Source organism: Phocoena sinus, chromosome 11 (genome assembly GCF_008692025.1).
Source record: "Phocoena sinus isolate mPhoSin1 chromosome 11, mPhoSin1.pri, whole genome shotgun sequence".
Taxonomy (NCBI): Eukaryota; Metazoa; Chordata; class Mammalia; order Artiodactyla; family Phocoenidae; genus Phocoena; species Phocoena sinus.
This window is the reverse complement of record NC_045773.1, coordinates 99,882,101-99,903,637: the sequence shown is the minus strand read 5'-3', so window position 1 is coordinate 99,903,637 and position 21,537 is coordinate 99,882,101. Positions and strand designations below refer to the sequence as shown.

Genomic DNA, 21,537 nt, shown 5'->3' with positions numbered 1-21,537 from the left:
CCTCATCAGAAAGTTAGATAAGTCAGATAATAACCTGAGTTATTATCTGTGCTTCATACAGCACCGAGCACCCATCTACTTTCTGCAAATTCCTGGCCAGTCTTCAGCGCCAGACTTTGCCGTGACCACAGGAAGCAAATTTGTCTTTGGGGCCCCAGTCACCTGCCCTTGCCTCCTGTCCCCTCTCCACCCTCTGCAGGTGCCCAGCCAGGACCAAGCTTCTCATCCCCCTCCTTCGTGGCAGTAACTGAGCCCAGGAAATCTCTGCCTTCCATCACTGTCACCTTGGCATGAACTGCAGTCAGTGAGCTACCCCTCCCAGAGAATTTGCATGTCGCGGTGTATCCTGTTCCAGTATTTGTGTCCTATGAAAGGAATTTCCTGCCTCAGTGACCAGGCTGGGGAGATGATGGAGAGCTTTTAAAATGACCATACAGCTCCCTCTGTGCCCCCTAGAAAACACCCACAGGCCTATCTGCTCGGACCCAGGGCTCTGGCTAGACTCAAGCAACTTCAGAACATTTTCTTTCTGGGCTCCCTAAATACATCTTCTCATATTTTAAAGCAAATCTTTATTGAGAAATTTGAGGGGTTTCTGTTTTGTTTTTTTTCTTTCAGTCTTTGCTTAACTTCCCTCAGCAATTTCATGATAGAGTTCCAGGATTTGTGAACAGGAGAGGAGCTCTCTGAGTGACCAGAAAACAATTGACTTTTTGGGAAAGTTGCATATTTTTTATTGATTTTTGGAGGCTCAATATTTTATTTTCTAAAATCATTATAACTGAATATATTTTGGAAAGATTCACAGAGCTCTTCTAAGGATCAAAAGACATAAGAGATATAAAAAGATTTTGAAAACTCTCAGACGTATATTTTGTGTATGTAAACGATGGTGCTGGTGGAAATAGAGATATTGCCCAGGGTGGGCCTCTCCCCTAACACCCAAGGCCTCTCTTTCAAAAAATAAAACCAAACCAAACCCCCGAAATTGATTCTGTCCAGTTCTAAATCTTGTGAGTTATAGATTTTCAAAATCAGAACTTCATAGGCTTTTCATGATTAATAGGATTTCAAGGCAATTTGTATTAGGATTCTCTGCTTAATTCAAGGCTTAACAGCTTCCATCTGGCCAGATGCCACCATAGCGTTGGGTTAGCTGCTTCCTGTTTGCATCCCTCTTGCTTTGGCTTGTGTTAGGCAGTGATTTCTAGACTCGTAAATATACCCACAACATATGAGTAAGCTCGGGTTGACGAGCATGTCATTTCAGAGGGCCTCAGAAGGAACTAATTTCTATCTAACCACTGCGACAACTGCTTCCCGTCTCACTGCAAACCTGTCATGATGACTTTACAGGAGAAAAGGGAGAATTTTGTCCATGAAACAGGAAAAACAGTGACTGACTGCAGGTCTAATGCATGTTGTAATAAATAGCTATTATAAAGAAATTCCCAAATTCTTTAGAATCCATTGTCTTTTCACTTGCATAGTTTACAGTGCATACATAAACTAACAACAGAAAACAAAACTGCTTTTAGATATTAGTTTTTACCTTCTCTTTTTAAGCTCCACTCTTCTTAAATTTACACATAGCCTAGTTACTAATAAAACAATCTTTGTTCTTAAGAGCTAACCATAAATTACATTTCATGTCATTCTCAGTCTAATATCTTTATATAAACAATATTTGATTTTGATTTTATTTAACTTAAACCAAACCCAAAGACAGCACTCTTTCAGAGGGATTGTTTTTTTAAATAAGACTTAAGGAAACTGGTAACAAAAAGGAGTATTTGTTGCTCAGTCTTTGATTGTATGAAATAGCACCTAGCTTGATGTTTTTTTCGGGAATAATCTGCTCCTAAATCAGATTTGATTCGCTTTCACGCACCAAGGGCAGGATCTGTGTGTGTGGCACGTTGGTACGGTCCAGGGCTGCACAGGACCCGGTCCGCACGTCAGTACGGTCCAGGACCTGGGCAACACAATTAATTCACCGCCCAGACCTGACCCCCAACCTTCCCACTCATCAGAATTGTATCTCCTCTCTCAGGAAGCTGTTCCGTTGCAGGGTCTGTGCATCCCCCGAGATGTTTCAGGATGTCCTGCAGAGACCAGCAAGGAAGGTAGAAAATGTCTAGCTTTGGAGTCAGCAGACCTGGGTTCTAGCTGAGGCTTTGTCACTGACAAACTGTCTTCACACTGTTTCCTAACTTGTAAAATGGCTGGCATGGGTAATGCCACCCCCTCCCCACGTATCTCATGTGAGTACTGTGAAGAATCAATGTCCGTTTCATAAACTATAAAGCCCTGGGGTGAGGTATCATTGAAATAGAAGCTAGGATTAGTCATTTATTTCTTTATTCTTACTATGGGTGTGAAAATGTAGAGAATTTCCATCTTGCAGGGTTTTTTTTTTGATGCTCTTTGATGTTTGTTTGTTGATTGATTGATTATAGTTGCTGACACTTTGTCATGGTCACTCTCAGCCCCTAGGCAAAGATTCTTAAGAATAAGTGATCTATATTGTCCACGTCATCTATCAGCATTTGTCTGAAGCCAAAGCAACACACAGTACTGATGTAAGAATTTTGTTTTACGGCACATGACAAGTTCAGGGAATTACAGACTCTTCCAAATAAAAGTTTATTATGTGCGAGTCACCATTTCAACAGCACTTAATGAGCTGACATCTATACTGAGGCAAATGACATGTGTAATTAGTGGTTGTTCTTACCATGGCAGATCCAACACGGCTGACTTTGATGGGATTCCCTCTGCCAGAAAGGTCCATCTTCGCTCTGTCCATCACATACAGGCAAGCATCGAGGATGCCATCCTCAAACTATTTGGAGAAAAAAAATTAGAAACGATTTAATGTCCCCTCTGAAAACAAGATATTCTCTGCTGAAAAATAAAATGAAACCACAACCTCATGTTTAGAAATGTGTATTTCCTAGATGGTAATCACTCATAATCTTTAGCGTGAAATATCAAGGTGGAAGGAAGGAGACACCCTCTTTTATTTTTTAGTAATTAAGAACTTAAATACTAGCTAGAAATATAAACAGAACTACTAGCAAGCTGATGTACTCAAGGGTCAAGAACTGACCTGAAGTTCTTCAGAAAATTGTAGGGTTAATTTAGAGGATCTCTCCAACATATTGGCTCCAGCGCCAAGGCAAGGGAATGAACCATTTGCCAAAGTCAGGCCAAAGTCTCGAGCCCTCAAAAGTAACATGAGTCCTTGTGCATATCGACAGTAAAGGGCTCTCAGGTACTTCTCAGGAAGGCACTTCAGGTCTGCACTGGAAATAGTAGGAGACCTCACATAGTGAATGTCTGTCTAAGGTTTCCTCTCGTCTGAGATAAGGTGGACTCCAGGGTCGAAGAGAGGGCAGGAAGGCTTAGAGAAAGGAGATCATATTATCAAGGGAACCATCAGGTAGTCAGTTCAATTTCCTTAGAAAGAACTCCCAGCCACATACAATGCCCAAAATTTCCAAACAAGGAACAAAGACAAAATAGTAAAAAAAAAAAAAATAAAGGCAAAATTGGAAGATTACACTTATACTGTACCTCATTGTACAGAAGATTTCCCTGAATACAGAAGCCTTGTATATTATCCACCCAAGGGCTTAGGACAGAAATCACAATTTTAATGGCTAATTTCCATGTAATTCCTCATTAAAATCCAGTTAGAATAGCAACTCTGCGTGTATCCTAAACTGATGTGATAGATACAGAAATGGGTAATTGCACTAGCTCTCCAGGTGAATAAGAACTCATTACTCTGGTTCTTATTAGACAGCATCTTTCAGCTGTGTCTGTGGGGCATGACGGCCACGAGCTGGAAAGGTAAAGGCATAGAGAACTACACTACAAACTACTGGCTTGGCTGGTTGTTTGGACTGAAGTACACAAATTAATGGACTCCAAATGACAGTAGAGACAGGCAGCGGCTGTGCTGAAGGGCATCTATCCAAAGGCAGGCTGTCTGGGGAGTCCACGATCATGCTTGGAACCCTTTCGCAGTCCTTGCTACCCACCTAGATGACTTTTTCCCTTGTTAGCTCTCTCTCTATTGCCACACTGGAGGCATAAATAGAATCACGCCTAAAGGTTAGGAATTAGGGACCCAAGGCGAGAGCACCAGACAATAAGCAATGGTCACGGGTTGTATGTCACTCAGGAAGGGGAGGACTTGGAACCAGGGAGCCAGGCAGGGACCCCAAAACAGGGGAAGAGCACGTAGATCATTAGCCTGGCAGGACGTCAGAAATGCAGGCGGGCAAACCTGAACACTGAGAAGGAGCAAAAGGCATAAAGCTGGGTGGACAAGACAAGAGCCAATGATGACAGCCCAGTGGTCAGGCTCGAGCAGGGCTGAGCACGGCAGGGAGAGCCCACGTGGAAGTTTAAACAAGGATGTCACGCCAAGAAAGTATCCTGTGACCTGGTGAGGCCAGGTTCTGGGAAATCTGCCCCTGGCTACCCAGAATGATGGTGCACCATCACAACCATTTCAGCCAAAACTCTGAGAAATGACACATTCACCTGCCCTCACGTCGCTAATGGAAAGTCGTTTCTGGATCACAGGACATGAGTCTGTTTATGGAGAGACGGTAAAAATATTCATTTGCTCCATTATTAAAGATGCCAAGCTGAAATAGCTTGAACCACTGAATATCTCAGATGAAATACCATTTGCTACCTTATATTCGGACAGTACTTTGAGGCTGCAGCTGATAAAATGTCTCAAGGTGAAAGCCCAGTGGGTCCTCCTTTGACTAAATGGTAGCATTCTTTTCTAATTAGCATATCTAATCCTAACCCTTAAAAAAAGGGATTTCTTTGAGTTGGGCACTTGCCTTTCTGCATCCTTTGCATTGTTATCAAAACACTTTTCCTTATAAGAAAAGAAAAACATGGGTTCATTCCAGGTTGGAGAGCAGAGTCGAAGCTCCTGAGATTTCTCTATACTGAGTTTGCAAAGCATTGCTCACTGGAATGTCATATCATCCATACAATCTCCCATCTCTGTAACATTGTAATAACCGAAAATATGTGATTTCAGCTGATGAATTATGCAGGTGCCTTTCTAAGTCTCTACTCCCAGGCCCATCTTGGAGTCTCAGATCCTGAAAAGCAGGAAATTGTGCTTGTCTAATATCGACAGAGAGCGCCCTGCGGTGATACATGGGGCTAAAAATATTAAGTAAAAATGTCCTTGACGATGACAAATTTTAAGTGGCTCACCTGACCGTAGCTCCAGCTTCTACTCTTGATGTCACTGAAGTCTCCATAAAAAATAACCCCGATGTCATTCAGTACATACTCTTCTCTTTCTTTTTCATTATCCAGGTATACAGCATCCTCTGCATTGAAATGTAAACGTAATGACTGTTACCAAACCAGAAGGTTTTCGTATACTTGCAAGTTTGTTTCGGTCCTAAGCTGCTAAATGGGAAAAAAGTCTTTTGTTTCACTAAAGGTAGCTCATTTCGCAACGTGTAATTTTAGCAATGGTGAACATAATTAGTGGCCTAGATCAGTCTGTAAACGATGACACTTGTCAGCAAAATGCTTCCATAAGTTCCAAGTAGCACAATTAAATTGACAAGTCTCAGTAAACATTTTAGGATTCTGTTGTCTCAGTGGTTTCAGAATCAGAATTTTATAATGCAGATAAAAGTCTGTAACACAGATCAAAAAATAATTTCCAAAGTATTAATGTTAATAGAATTCCAAATGATTTTAAAACAAGTCTGGGGCATATTAGGAGGCTGGAGTACCATCTGTCATGCCTGGTTAGTGGCCCATAGGGACAGGAGGAGAGAGGCTGGGCTTTGTCTCCTTTCAAGGAAAAATCCTTGTGCATGTGTTGGTAAGTGTGTGTACAATCAGCCTCCCTGGTCCTCTTCCTCCATTGCAAGGGCTTTTCTTCCCTGTGGCTGTAATCTCAGGAAAACCTCGCTGCCCATCTGCCTGCTCAGTAATCAGCTGGTACTTATTCCCAGGCCAGGTGTGAAAGCAGCAAAAGCATCTTTAACACAGGCAGGACCATACAGGCTATAAGTTATACTCAGGTCAATTTGCAGGCTTGGAAATGGTCAATTTTGGTTCTGATCGGGAACATGGTTCTTCACATTTCTCTGGCCCTACTTGCCATCCTAGTACCTTCTCAGGGTTCTTTCCTCCTCATTCCCTGATAAGGTTTTTACCATCCCTCTGGAGTAGTGGTTGTCAACCCTGGCTACACGTTAGAATCATCCGGGTAGATTTACAAACTCTTGATTCCAGCTGAACTCTAGATCGATTGCATCAGAATCTCTGGGAGTAAGGCTGAGATCCAGGCATTAGGGTTTTTACATTAATTAATTAACTAATTAATTAATTTTAAGCTCCCCAGCGATTCTGATATGCAGCCGGAGTTGAGAACAGATGCTCTAGCCCCTCGCTGCTCAAAGAATGGCGGAAAGACCAGCCGCGTACAGCACCACCTGGGACCTTGTGAGAAATGCAGAATCTCAGGGCCCAGTTCTGACCTACCGAAGCAGAATTTGCATGTTAACGAGGTTCCCCGGGATTTGTGTGTACATTAAAGTTTGCCAGGTGCTGCCCCATCCAACCAGCTTGGATCCCCCTTTGGGCTGTATTATAGCTTTCACAGAACCCTTCGGAGATTCTGCGGTCTTGTCTGCTCTCCGGTACTTTCTTGTAACTTCCTTTCCAAGCTTTGCCTCTTGCCTACCATTAGCCTGGTTTCATGCAACAGTAAATACACACACGCATACACACATCTACATATTTACTAGTGTCCAATAATGTACACACATTTAAAGTGTATAATTTCACGACCAAAATAATAAACATGTCCATCACCCCAAAAGCTTCCTTGTACCGCTGTGTAATTCCTCCCTCCCAGTCCTCTCCCTGATGTCCCAGCCCGGCCAGGGAACCATTCATCTGCTTTCTATCACTGTAAGCTCATTTGCATTTTCTACAATTTTATATAAAAAGAACTGTACAGTATGCACACGTTTGGGGGTCTCGCTTCTTTCACTCAGGCTAATTCTCTTGAGACTTACTCATGTCGCTGTGCGTGTCAATAGCTTATTCACCCTAAAGCCATTTTATCTTTCTAGAAGAATCAGAGTTACAGGACAGATGTGCCGCAGCCTCCCCCCAGCCCTCGCCAACGTGAACTTGGATGCTTCAGACTTTTGGCCTTGCTGGGTTCCATGGTTTTGCCAGCAATCTCTATACAGTCATGTGACTCCTCAACTGAAATGACAGCTTCATTTCCAAGTGGAACAAAGCAGAGGTAACATATAAAGAAGTGACAACAGAAATAGCGAGGTCAATAGTTCGGAGTAAAATCCTAAAAGAATACATTTATTTTAAAATAAAATCATCTCATAATATGTGTAAAAGGACATTGACCGTTTACATGCACACCTTTTACAGCCCGCCACCAGATAATGCTATCAAAATGGCCTGAAAAGGAAAGGCTACTTTTAAAGAATTCCTCTATAGTAGTGGTTTAACTGTTGTAAGTATTGTAATAATAAACATCTCAGCCAAGTGCGTTTCAAATGCCTGTTATTGAGATAAAACTCCTCTTAAGGCCACTGAGGTCTAGAAGTGCCATTTAGGAATGTTTAAAGATGTTTTCCTTATAATATGAGATGTTTATGGACTTGTCCTATAAGATATTAGACTGTATTATAAGCTACCATAATTTAAACAATTGGTATAAAATTAGATTAATGGGTCAAAATAGGTAGCCTAGAAATAGATGTTACAATATGCATCTGTATCTATGAAATATATTTATGATAAAAGAAATGTTATAAATCAAAGAGGATGACTGGAGTGTCCATTAATTCAGCTGAGAAAATTGGCTGCTTGGGAAAAGTAAATTTTTTGTACCCCAGAATAAACTGAACATTAATTTAGAATCTGAATTTAAAAATACAAAACATAAAAAATTCCGGAGTAAAATAACTGTGAATAGTTACTTGGTCTCCAAGTGAGAGAGTTTTATCAAGGCAAAGATAAAAGAAAAAAATCAAAAAGGAAATGATCACTGCATTTTATTTGATATAAATGTAAAACTTGAATTTCGGATATAATAAAATATAAAGTCTACAACAAACTAGAGAGATATTTGCAACAATAGAAAATGTTAGTAAATTTTCCTTACATGTAGAGAACTCCAATAAATTGATAAGAAAATCATGAAGTGTATAAAAGAAAGCCAGTAAAGGGAAAACCAGTTCACAGATGAGGAAACGTGAACAGAAAATAATCTGAAACAACTTTAATTAAGTAGTAATCCAAGAACTGCAAAGGTTTCAAAAGAAATTATATGTATATATTCATTTGTCTATGTATTTTATTTTATAATACTCAGTACCAGCTACTGTGTGATGAATTGCCAATCTACTGATGGGATTGTGATTGCTACAATATTTTAAAAAGCAACTTGGCAATTGTATCATTAGCCTTGAAGATATTCATGATCTTTGATCCAGAGCAATGAATCTATCTTCCATTTGGTACTGTAACTCCTGCTACTACAGACCAACAGCTGAACTAACTGTAAGAATGAAAGCTTTGGGCTTCCCTGGTGGCTCAGTTGTTGAGAGTCCGTCTGCCGATGCAGGGGACACGGGTTCGTGCCCCGGTCCGGGAAGATCCCACATGCCGTGGAGCGGCTGGGCCAGTGAGCCGTGGCCGCTGAGCCTGCGCGTCCGGAGCCTGTGCTCCACAACGGGAGAGGCCACAACAGTGAGAGGCCCGTGTACCGCAAAAAAAAAAAAAAAAAAAAAAAAGAATGAAAGCGTTAAAGGGCTAGAGTACAAAATGAAGTTTTCCTTCAAAATCTTCATTAAATGGCTCTAAGAAGATTGACTCATCTTTGAAGAGCATCACATCGGGTGAGACTCACATGATTGCTGACCCTCCCCAGTTCCCACCTGTTTCTGTAAGGGTTAGTGCGCTTAACTTCCTCTCTTAATCTATTATATATAAGATATTTTCTTTGTCTGAGTCAAGAGAAAGAAAAACTTATCGAATAAATAAATTTAATAAATAAAACATATTAAATAATTCTTTAAACAGTGTAATTTATTCATTTATAGTGTGCCAGGATAAATTAAAAGAACTTTCATCTTAAAATGCTGTGTGAAGTCTATTGTGTAAATGGAGGTATTTTGTAAAATAACCTTAAAACTGTAAATTGACATGTTTGGTCAAGTTTAATTTGTTTTGTTTTCTTTTCCTTTTTTCATTTGAAAACTACTTTAGCAATAATTCCATGATTACCACATTCTGCCATTAAGAGATGTTTGTTAGTACCCTAACCCTGCAGAAATCTTAATGAGTATGAACTCATTCTATCCATCCTTGTCAGTTAAGGTATTTGTTTCTTGACAAATAAACCCTTTGATACTTTCAGCCTCAGAAATCAGTCTCAAAGCTATTTCCGAGTATAGTTTGTGTGAAATAAAAATGTTTAGCTTTGGTGATAATTTTTCCAAGCTGACGTTCCTTGGGCAAGATACCTTTTTAGTGCTTTTATTTGGTTAGACTACACTTTTTCTGAAATATTTTTGTAACACGTAACTTTTGCCATTTGAAAATGTTGTGGTGTAGCTGGTCTGTAATTAACTTGCAAATTTAAAACTACCGTTGGCTTGGTAAGTCAAAAAATAGGTGATTTTGTCCTTGTATATTGTCATTCCATCTGCAGAAATCCTATTGATCTTATAGCTACTACTGGTTTCTTCACAGTTCACAAATGAAGAGGAAGAACTTCAGTGAATGCGACTATTAATCCTGTTGGGAGGTGAATCTCATTTCACCAGAATTAATTTCTGTTTTTGCACTAAAACGATGATGCAGGGTGAGGACACATCACTCTGAAATTGGAAGACGTCCCCACTGAAGGCTCCAAAGTGGCCTGCTCAGCTGAGTTCCAGGTTACTACTCGTTATTTTGTTCACCCATTGGGGAATTCGATTATTTTATGTGTTGGGAGACGGCCATTCTAACTACTGTTGACTACCTCTGTTTGGGGAAGATATAACAAGAAAATAAGAAAGAATGTATACGAAGGGAGAGACTGGTTATTTCTTCCCACACATACTTCCCAGAAGTTGTGCTTTTACTCATATGACCGATAGATTCTTGGATCCAAATAGATTTTTGGATTCACTATGATTTTTCACCAACAAATATTATTATTCACAGATTTTCCTATTTCCACTAGTCCTTGCAATAGTTTGTAGTGTTTCAATCAGAACATACTGTAATAATCAAAAACTTAATTCCATTATAAAAAAATATTGAATAAAAGGATTTTCAAAAAAAAATAAGTTGAAAGCATCATAACAATTCATGATGCATATTCTCTTTAGAAATCACATTTTGGGGCTTCCCTGGTGGTGCAGTGGTTAAGAATCCACCTACCAGTGCAGGGGACACGGGTTCAAGACCTGGTGTGGGAAGATCCCACATGCCGCGGAGCAACTAAGCCCGCGGACCACAACTACTAAACCCGTGCTCTAGAGCCTGTGTGCCACAACTACTGAAGCCCGCACGCCTAGAGCCTGTGCTCCACAACAAGAGAAGCCACCACAATGAGAAGCCTGCACACCGCAACGAAGAGTAGCCCCCGCTCGCCGCAACTAAAGAAAGCCTGCACGCAGCAACAAAGACCCAACGCAGCGAAAGGTAGAAAAAAAAAAAAAAAAGAAATCACATTTTTTAGTTCTGTCCACTGAAAAGAACTAGAAAAAACAACCAATGCAATGGCAACAGCAAGTACACTTGAGCCCAGATTATGATCTCTAAGTACCATTCCTCTCCACCCACCCCCCATTAAAAGGTACCTGGGCTCCTTAAGAAAAAGCAGGTCTGGGTCAGGAAATGTACGAGACTAGCCTGAAATACTTCTTCCTACCAGAAAACAAGGAGGCTTTTAAAGATTCTAGGACTCATGACAAAGGAATCATAAATCAACTTGAAGGAGCTCCCACTGGCCAAGAATGGGACAATTCAAATAGCAAAAATAATAGTCACTGCAAAGTATTAGAACATGTGAAATACTTCAATATTTGTAGTTTCATAGTGATTTTAAAAATTCATTGGTCACCTTTACGCATGTGCTAAGAATCAACTCATTATTTAAAAAACTTAGAAATAGGAAAAGAGCCATGCATCTAGACTTTCTTCTATGACTACTACCTCAAGGCACCAAAATAATAGATGCTAATAAATGCAGAAAGAATGGTAGATGAGACCAGCACCATTTTGCAGTCCCTGATGAAATAATGGATCTAGGCTAAAATCATTTGTTAAAAGGCTAATGGGGAACTTCATAATGGATGGATGAGACTGGTAAAACCTGATCCTACGAATAAATCTGAACATCACAAAGAGAGGGACAAACAGACATTATGAGTCTCCTGATGGGACGAGTGCCCAGGAAGCACACAGCATATGACTTAAGAAGTATATAGTTCTTAAGTGCTCTCTCTGCCCCCCTCCAAAGAAAACAGAAAATAATTCACTTATAGATGAATCTGATTGAGTCTCTAGATAGAACTAACCGCTTAACAGAAAATACAGGGGTTAGAGAAACACTACACCCATGCCAGCATTTGTTCTCTCTTGTCTTTTTTTTTTTTAAACATCTTGATTGGAGTATAATTGCTTTACAGTGGTGTGTTAGTTTCTGCTTTATAACAAAGTGAATCAGCTATACATATACATATGTCCCCATATCTCCTCCCTCTTGCGTCTCCCTCCCACCCTCCCTATCCCACCCCTCTAGGTGGTCACAAAGCACCAAGCTGATCTCCCTGTGCTACGTGGCTGCTTCCCACTAGCTATTTTACATTTGGTAATGTATATATGTCCATGCCACTCTCTCACTTCGTCCCAGCTTCCCCTTCCCCCTTGTCTTTTTGATGATGGCCATTCTAACAACAGTGAGGTAATATCTCATTGTGGTTTTAATTTGCATTTCCCTAATGACTAGTGAGGTTGAGCATCTTTTAATGTACCTGTTGGTTTTTCATATATCTTCTTTGGAGAAATGTCTATTCAGGTTCTTTGCCCATTTAAAAAAAAATTTTTTTTTTTTTTTTTGCTATTGAGTTGGAAATACCATATTTTGCCTAGCATATTGGCATATAGTAAAACACACGGTAACACCTGGTGCCAATGAAAGTTTAAAGAAATGGATACGCTCGTGTGCTGTGACTGTATTATAAACTACTGCATCCTTTAAAAAAATTTGGCAGTATCTATGCAAATCTAAGATGTGGATTTACTTTGACCAAGCAAAGGTATTTCTAGGTATCTATTCTACAGAAATACATTTGTATGAAGGTGTGTGAAACATTCAGTGTAGCACGGTATACTACAGTGAAAATGAGAGGAAATCTAAATATTTGTAAATAAAAGACCAAATCAATTATGGTACAAGCAGTCACTAAAAAGAATATGCTTGTGTGGATATAGAAAACTCTCCAGGGTATATTGTGCAAGGAAGTATAGAGAAACGTGCATAACACAATCCCACCTGTGGTTAATAAAATCCAAACTCTATAGATGTACATATGGACATTAATATGTAAAATTATAGCAAAATATCTGGAATGAAATACACAGTTGAAGTTTGTTTTCTCTGGAGATGCTCTAGGATTGGAGCGTAGGTGAAAGGGAAAGTCCACTCTTTATCATTTATATGCATACATGGTGTATATTTGAAAGGGCAATGTATTCAACTAATTGTCAATTAAAAATTAAAACCATTCAAAAATACATTAAGTGAATGGAAGTACACCAAAATGGTAATTGTGATTTGTAGATCTCTGCGTTCTTTTTATGCTTTCATTATTTTTTATTTCTATAATAAGACTTTCATCATGAGAAAAAAGTTATTTTTTGAAGTGTGGTTGCGTTTACATGAAACCACCTATTTAAGAAGAGGTTAGCAAGTTTAACTTTGTTGCATTAATTTTTCTTCAAGAACAATATGGTGTGTTCTTTTTTTATTATCGATGTCTTTATTAAATATCTTTATACAGTGATAACTTCCCCCCTTCTTTAAGTCTCCCTGTACTCTTTTCTTCCCAGCACAGGTTGGATTAAGCCTTGTTTTGTAGTGTCCTATGGATGCTGCAGTGACATTCACTCCACTATATGGCAATTGTTCTGTGATTTAATTATTTCTTGAACAAGTATGTGTTTAGTATTTACTCCATGCCAGAAACTTTCTAAGTGTGGTACAAAAACAAACTCTTTAAAACTCATAACATCTCTAAGAGGAAGGCATAATATTTTTCCCCATTTTGGAGACGAGGAAACTGAGGAAGAGAGAAGTGTCCATCCCAAGGTCATAGTGCAGGTAAGAGGTGAAGCCAGGATTTGAATACCAAGCTGTCCCCCAAGTAGACTATGACTCTGAGTCCAAGGGATCAGGGCACGGTCTCCCCAGCGTCCAGTACATTGTGCTTGGGAACGTGGCACAGTAAACGCCAACCGCAAGAATGAGGGCTGGGGATGGATGTCTGAGCTTTGAGAGTGAGAGAGAAGTCCAAGAAAATGAAGGATTTATTTTTGGCTTTGGGTTATTATTGATGGGAAGTCATAAATTTAGGTGGCAAACCATGAATAGGAAGGAGTTCTGCAGCTCGAGACCAGACCATCCTTTTCCTTGCAGCGGCTGCATTAAACCTTACCTCAAAATCGGCGGGCGTAATCATGAATCCACAGCAGGGCCAGGAAAACAAATGGGGAGGCTTGATTTTAATTTTAAATTTATTTATGATTTTAAAGGAAGATTGAGGGTGGAAAGAAGAGCTTTCTTTCCTCTGTTTTTATTCAGATCTGTCACTTTAAAATATAGTTGTCCAAAGCTAGGGTTAAAAAAAAAAAATTACAGCCCCATGGAAACGCCAAAAAACTCTCTTTGTTTGATAGGCTGACAAGAAACAGGAAAACTTAATCATTTGCCTCTTGAGATTTTTGTTGTTGTTTTTTCTGGTGTTGCTTTTGTTTGTTTTTAAAATTCTTTTGTTAGAGAGGTGTGGTGAGGTTTTTCTAGATCTGGGGGGGGCACGGAGGGTACTATTATACTATGAAAAGGGAAAATGAGCTGACAAGTCACTGTTCTAGTGGCCCAACAATCTGAACTGTTATTGATAGAAAGCAGAGGGGTGTGTGTGTGTGCGCGCTCGTACGTAAGTGTGGGGACTACACTTCTCAGTTGCGTGAGAGCGGATAGGAGAAGCTAGGTCTAGAGAGCTCATAGAGTTGGAATGGCAGCACCATGGACCCGTCGACATCCTCTTGATCCTCTGAGACCTCTGGCAAACCACCGTCACCACAATAAAACTCACAAGAAAACATGGCGCCATTGGTGATTATGCAATAATACCTCCATCTGCTTTACCCTGCACCTCTGCCACCAGAACAGACCTTCAACATGCCTTGTAAATAACCACTCTTCCCGGGTGACTTACAGGAGGCAAGTAGTAAAGAAGAACGGCCTCATTTATTTTACGATTCCTCTGGTGGGGCAGCTCAAAAAAGAAAACTGGGGGCTGAGAAATGCCGGGACTCACTTCTACGGCTGATTTCTGGCACCCTTGGAAATTACAATTTGCCGCCTCCCCCCTCAGAGAAAGTAAGAATTTATAACAAACCTGTAAAAATGAATGTTGACCATATTGATTTTAGTATCTGTATAACCTCTTAGGGAGAAGGAGGGCTATTCATCACCACGTGGGTAGAAAATTTCCCTTTGCTTATTTACATGCTATTTTAAAGTTAAAGCAAGTCCCATTTCTAAGGTCATTAAGTTCAAGCCTGGCAAAGGGATCAAAGACAACTGCAGAGCTAGAGATGCTGTCGTATACTCGATCTCTGAAGAGACTGCCGAAGAGCTTAAATCAGAGTTTGGTTCTGCTTCTGATCCTTTGGAAGAAATAATGGCTTGGCCTCTTCAGGAAGGCAAAATGTCTCACGTTTTTAGTGAAGGGAGAAATTTTGAACGAGGGATTAGAAATAACTTTTACTTGCCTCCCCTTTATGTAAAAGCTTAGCGTCACTAAAGAAAGAGGCAAGATGTGCTGGGTGAGTGTAATCAGTCTTCGAGGGGGTGCCTTCATCTGGGGAGCAAGTGTGACTCCAGATAAGAGTCTTCGTGATATGTTTTTCCATCTCGAAGTAAATCAGAAGGGGTGGTGACCCCAGCAGGCTGTGTGCGCTATAGGCACACGAGTCCCACCCGTGGGAATCGGGAAACACTGCCGTGTATTAGGGAATGGCATTTCCAGAGTCTGTGCTTTTTTACTGGAAGGGTCCAGAGCCACTGTCTTCCTAAAACGGGTTAAGTCAGCCTCTCTAGAGGCCTGCCTTTGTACCTGTGAACTCTGGAATGGAACGAGCCCATGAAACCCAGGCAAGCGATTCCTCAACAGTTGGGTCTACGCGTGTTCCTGGCAAACACGCTGCATTACATTACAGCTCAGGCCAGCTTGGGAAGTTTATTTGATTTGTGTTATTTTTCCAGTTTTGCTGGGTAAGGAATTTTCAGTGTACTTAAATATCTTCAGAAGACAGACTATTATTCATGAAGCAATTCTACAAAGAAAATATCTGATATTCTTTACTTAGCACATTTCCTCAAAGGGAGCCTGTGCCCTTGCTGGGATGCTTAATTTCTCTCTCTCTCTCTCTCTCTCTTTTTTTTTTTTTGCAAAGGAAACTTGTTTGATCTTTTAGCTATCAACCTGGTTTTATTTTTTTTAATTTATTTATTTTTAATGGCAGGCTTTCCCAGTGTTCATTAGAACATCATAGAAGCATCTACCCCTTGTTTCTCTCATGACACAATACAGGGTACCCATGTTTCTGGTTCTGAAAATGAAAGAGCTTACCCTGACCGAATCAGGGTAACCAGGTTTTAGCCCCAGCTTGTTTCCTGATTTTTCTGTGTGACCTTGAAAATTTTATGTAATACCACAGGGTCTGTTTTTTACTCTTGAAATATGAGGCTAATGATCCTCTCCCTGCCTCTTGCAGTGCTGGTTATCAATTCAATCCAGCAAACATTCATGAGTATTAACTCTGGACCTGGCACCGTGTTAGGCTAAATGAGAAAAGGATCCTGCTTTCTGAAACACAGAATGCAGGAAGATACCCGCTTTGAGCATCATTTGAAGATATAAAAAAAACCCGCCCACCTAAGGAATTATACACGACATGAATCGGCAGATGAATTCTGGAACAGACCTTCCAAACCTGCTCCTTCCAGAAACAGCTTTGGACCTTGAATCTGGGGTCATCTCTATGTCACTGAAAATAACGTTCACTGTGAGCTCTCTGGGCTTCCTTCTGATTGCAGTGTCACACTGAATAATGCTCACTTGGTACAAGGAGTAAGAATGAGACTCTAATGAGTTAGACACTTGCAAGAAGGATATACGCTATTTCATTAAATAGAAGGTTAGAATAAATAAGGGCTTAAAAATTTCACATAAGCCTTATTAAAATTCATACAAATTCAGTTAACCAACTATCTGACTGCTGTTGTATGCAAGCACTATTCTAGGGGCTGGAGAGGGTACAAAGATAATCCTCTGACCCGTCTCTCCCTACTCCCCAGTGAGGCCAGTGCTCTGCTACTATTACATGTTCTTGTTGTGTCATGACTTCTTTTGCAGCTGTTATAATTCATGTTTATTAGTAGCTCATTTGTGAAACCTTTGCCAGAGGCTCTTTGAGGGCAAAGACTGTCTTTCTCACTACCGTATTCGACTGCCTACTTCAGCATTTGGGTCAGTATGTTGTCATGAGCATTGGGGGAGATATACTATCAATATTTGTGGATTGATGGATGAATGGCTCTAGCCTGAGGGTGCAAATTCTGCTCTGGGCTCAAGGGTTTGCAAGAGAAAGGGGTGTTGTTCATTGTTACCCCAGGATTACCAGGCCTGGTACATTACTCCATTCTGTACTGAAGGGTCTAAAAGACCATGTACAATTACAAAGCACATAGTATAAAGACGAATGTTATAATAAAATACAAGTTGGTCATGTGTTTTTACTATTAAAAGCATCCAGATATTGGAAATTTATTGATTCCTTTACACTAAATTTAATAGATTTCTTTGTTTAAAGGAAGATGCAAAAATCACATTGAATGAAAAGTTAGAAATACCACATGCTAATTTAGTGTCAGGTGCTAAAAGGGAGAGAAATCTACACACGTGTACCCACAACACATGTCCCCCACGCATCATGTATGACTTTGACTTTTTCCAAGATGGTAAGTTGTGAGATTACATTCACAACTTATCTGTGATGATAAGTGCAGTGAACCTAAAAAGCATTGACTTGGAATTATTAAATCAATGCAGCAAACATTTATTAAACATGAAGTATGTACCAGGCGCTGTGCTAGGTGCTAGGATGAAGACTGGATTTAAGGGAAAATCAGTGATGGGGAATGACATGGGAAACAAGTGATTAAGAAAAGCCGAACCCCTTGAAAATGACTGGTGCCCTACCAAACAGAGCCATCAAATACTGACCTGAGTACTGAGCACAGGACGGGACACTGAAATCTTTCAGGACACACTCTCTGGCACTAATGCTAGACTACCAATCTGGAACAGTTTGAACTTAAATAGGGAAATACGTTCAACCATTCAGAGTTCCCAAGTGGTCAGAAAAATAAGATGACTTCACAATAAACACCCAGCTCACTCCTGCTGCCTTTGTGGGTACAGTTTTCTCTCCAACACCCAGAGAAGGGCTCTTTCCTGGAACGGACCTGAAGCCTGGTGAGCACAATTAAATTAAAAAGCTAACCAATAAATCTCCGGACGTCCACCGCTGCCCTCAGTAACGTGGTACAGCTATTGATCCCCACTAATGATTGAGTGATTAAGGAGGATAAATTGCCTATGAATGCAAAGCAAGCTGAAGGGCTCCCAGCAACAGAGCTGTTCATTCTTTATCAATCAGTGCTGTACTTGCCTGTGTAATTTCAGCGCAGTGTCCTAAGCCACCTTGGACATCACTTCCATGTCAAGAGTGTGGTGTTTTCAGCATCTTTGCTCACCTGGCTTTATTTTGACAGCTTCTGATTTCCTTTTTTGTTATCTTTTCTCCTTGGGCAATGGCCTCTCTTCTTATGTACTTTCTAGTTGCCAGATCATATCTCTAGGAGTCCATTGTTATGAGTTAGCACGTGTAAGCAGGAAACTGGTTGATTGTCAGGCTACAGTGTATTTGGTTGTGTGTGGCGTTCATCATACAGATCCCCTGGTTGGATTATGCTTTGGTTTCTAGGCTGGGAAAACCACAGCATGAGAGAAATGAAGAGATGACCTCTTTCCCCCATTCCATTCACATCCCCTGGGAGAGCTCAGTGAGCATTAACACAAAAGTGTAAAAAGGTATTAACTTAAAAGCTGGTGCCAGAATTTTTCTGGAGGGAATAGCTTTGGAAAAGTGTGTAGAAGCACAAATGTGTAGTCTGACTGTTGGTGAAGCCCAAAGAACGAAATCAAAAGGCTTGCTGAAGTGTTCTGCATGAGAGGATAAGAGAATTTGCTCCTGAGAGAGGATGAGAGAGCAGAGTTTGGAGGACAAGGAAAAACAAAAGGGAAGAGAGAAGGGGCAGTAAAAGCTGGAGAGAGACTGGGATTAGGGTTAGGAAGGAGCCAGTGGAATTTTAAGAAGAGTGAACACAGTCTCCTGTGTTTTGTAATAATTATCTTGTGATTATTATGTAAACCAGTGGTCCTGTGAGTGTGGTCCCTGACCAGCAGCATAAGCGTCCTCTGGAAACTGGTTAGAAATACAAGTTCTCAGGCCCCACCCAGACCTCATCAATATGAGAATGCTGCACAGAAACCTGTGTTTTAACAAGCCCTCCACGTGTTTCTGATGTGGTCTGAGTTGGAGAACCACGGCACGGTTGGGGTCTGTGTACCCGCGAGGTCCTCATCTGCAGATTCAACCAACCGCAGATTGTGTACTATGTTTACCATCTCTGTTGGTTGAATCCGTGGCACACAAGGAATATGAAGGGCAAATACAGGACTTGAGCATCCGTGGATCTGGGGTATCTGTGGCTGTCCCCGAACCAATCCCCAGAGATTCCGAGAGACGACTGTAAATCTTTCTTCCTCTCACCGCCCCACACCGAGTGGCAGTTAATGTCTAAACATTCATAGATGTTTTGGGTAACTGTTCATGATGTTTCTGAGGCAGCACAGGTGTCAGCACTGAGAGATATAGGATTCCTACACGTAGAGATGGCCACAACAATATCCCCAAGAAATTTGCAGAAATGTTTGGACTTTCACAGGCCAAGGAATTAAGGGGTTGTGGCAGTTTTCTCTGGGTTCTGGGGACCGGGGCAGACCCATCTGCCATGTTCATGCAGTAAGCCTGCTTCCCACCTCCCAACTCTTATGTCTCCTCCAACAAGCTTCCAATACTCCCTCCTTGCTTCTTGCTCTCAACAGATGATCTTGCTTTACATCTTACTGAGAAACACAGAATCACAGGAGGGAACAACCTCGTCCTCCTTCCACTGAGTCTAGAAAACCTGCACCTTCACCCGTATCCTACTTTGCTCCTGCCACCGTGGGGGATGGATAGTCCCACCTATCAAGGGCTTTTCACCTGTTCCCTAGATCCCACCCACTCAAGGATTTCTCTAAGTCAGTGACTCTCGACCGTGTCTTCAAGAATCATCTACAGAGCTTTTTATAAGCCTTGAATCCCAAGCTGCAGTCCAGACCAATCAGAATGTTTGGGTGGGGAGACCGCGGCGTCAGTGGCCAAGCCCCCAGGTGATTCCAGGGGGCAGAGAAGGCTGTGAACCACCACCCTCCCTCTGGGCTGTAAACTCTTTCTCCTGGTTGGTCTCCAGCACCAGAAAATTATGTCCACTCTGTCCTGTCTTTAAAAATTCTCCTTTGACCTTCGTATCACCATCTCTGTTTCACAGAAAGTCTTCTTGAAGGAGATGGTAATACCTGTGCCTCCACTTTCTCACCTCCCATTACATTGTAGCCCGTGCCCATCTCTCTGGTTTCTGTCCCCATCACACCAGTAAAACTATCTTTCTAATTTTCCCAATGACTTCTGTATTTTCACAGTGTATGGCCACTTGCTTTTCTTATCCTACTCAACTAATAAGCAGCATTCCAAAGAGCTAAAGCCTGTCTCCTTGAATCAGTTGGTGCTCTGACTCTGTGACACCACGTTCTTCTGATTCCCTCTTACCCCACTGGCTACTCTTCGTCAATCTCCCTGTCCTTTGTTTAGACTCGAATTGTTGATTATACTAAATCCATCCTGTTCTTCCTTTAAACTTGCCGCTGGCTCCTGCTGGCAGTCATATTTATATCTCTAGCTCAGCTATATCTCCTCTGTGCTCTAGACTCACCTATTCAAGTGCCTACTAGAACTCTCTGGTTTTATTCTCACCTTCCGCTGATCAGCAATGCCCCTCTGCTCCTTTTCTGTAATGCAGCATCTAGTGGCAGCACCATGTCATCTCTAGATCTATGTCACTCTTTCGGAGCAGAGGTACCTGGAAGCTGCTCACCATGGCTACAATGGAACACCAAGGCAATGATCAGGTAGTTGAAGGTTGTTAGACCATCCACCTCCTGAATGGTCCTCCTGTAAAGTCAATAGGTCAGGCAACATGACTAACCCTTTTCACCTCTAGAAGAGAGGCCACATAAGTGCAAATGCATGTAGACATGTGTCCCATCTTACACAGATGATGTAATCCAGAAAAGCTATTAATAAACCAAAGTTTGGGCAGATCATATCATTCTTTAAATACCTTAGGGTGTTGGATAGTTATATGAAGTTGTATGATTTTCTTTCTGTAATGCAAATAAAATCAGTAACAAATTCCTTGTTTACCTATTTTATAAGTATGGCTTTTTAAAATACAATTTTCTTATATTAGGCCACCACCTACGTATTCCACCATCTCAGCCCCCCTTGCTGATTCCTACTCTGTTAGACCCCTAAATGTTAGGGTTCTTTAGGGCTTGATAGGACATCCTCTTTCCTTCTTTATCTATGTTTTCTCCAAAGGTGCCGATAAGTCCCAGATTCACATCTCTGATTCTCATCTTACATATCAGGATATCTCCGGTCATTTCTGGTTGAGTATCTACAGTTATCTCCAAGTAAACATTTTCAAAACCTTAGTTTGTCTCTACCCCCTCAATCCCCTCAGTCTTCTCCATTATCCACTCATTTGCAGTTGTATCTGGTTGGCAAGGTTACTATAAACAGATCCCTGTACCTTTGAACTGCACATGGCCCAGTTAGCAGCTCCTGTCACCATCAACCTTGAACGTTTGTCTCATAGATAAGGATTATTGGGTATAGGATGATGGAGGTGGTGAGTGGGGAGTATAGGATTAGCTCAGTGCCCTCTATTGGAACAGACAGTTCAAAGAAAAG

General features: G+C 41.0%; 1 protein-coding gene across 1 annotated transcript in view; it reads right to left on the bottom strand.

The window, feature by feature from the left end:
• Positions 1-21,537, bottom strand: part of F13A1 (coagulation factor XIII A chain) — a 137,997-nt gene that overhangs the window by 72,949 nt on the left and 43,511 nt on the right. Inside the window, 2 exon segments of the mRNA XM_032648302.1 lie at positions 2,738-2,845; positions 5,260-5,378. Of these exon segments, the coding sequence (XP_032504193.1) occupies positions 2,738-2,845; positions 5,260-5,378 (227 nt within the window).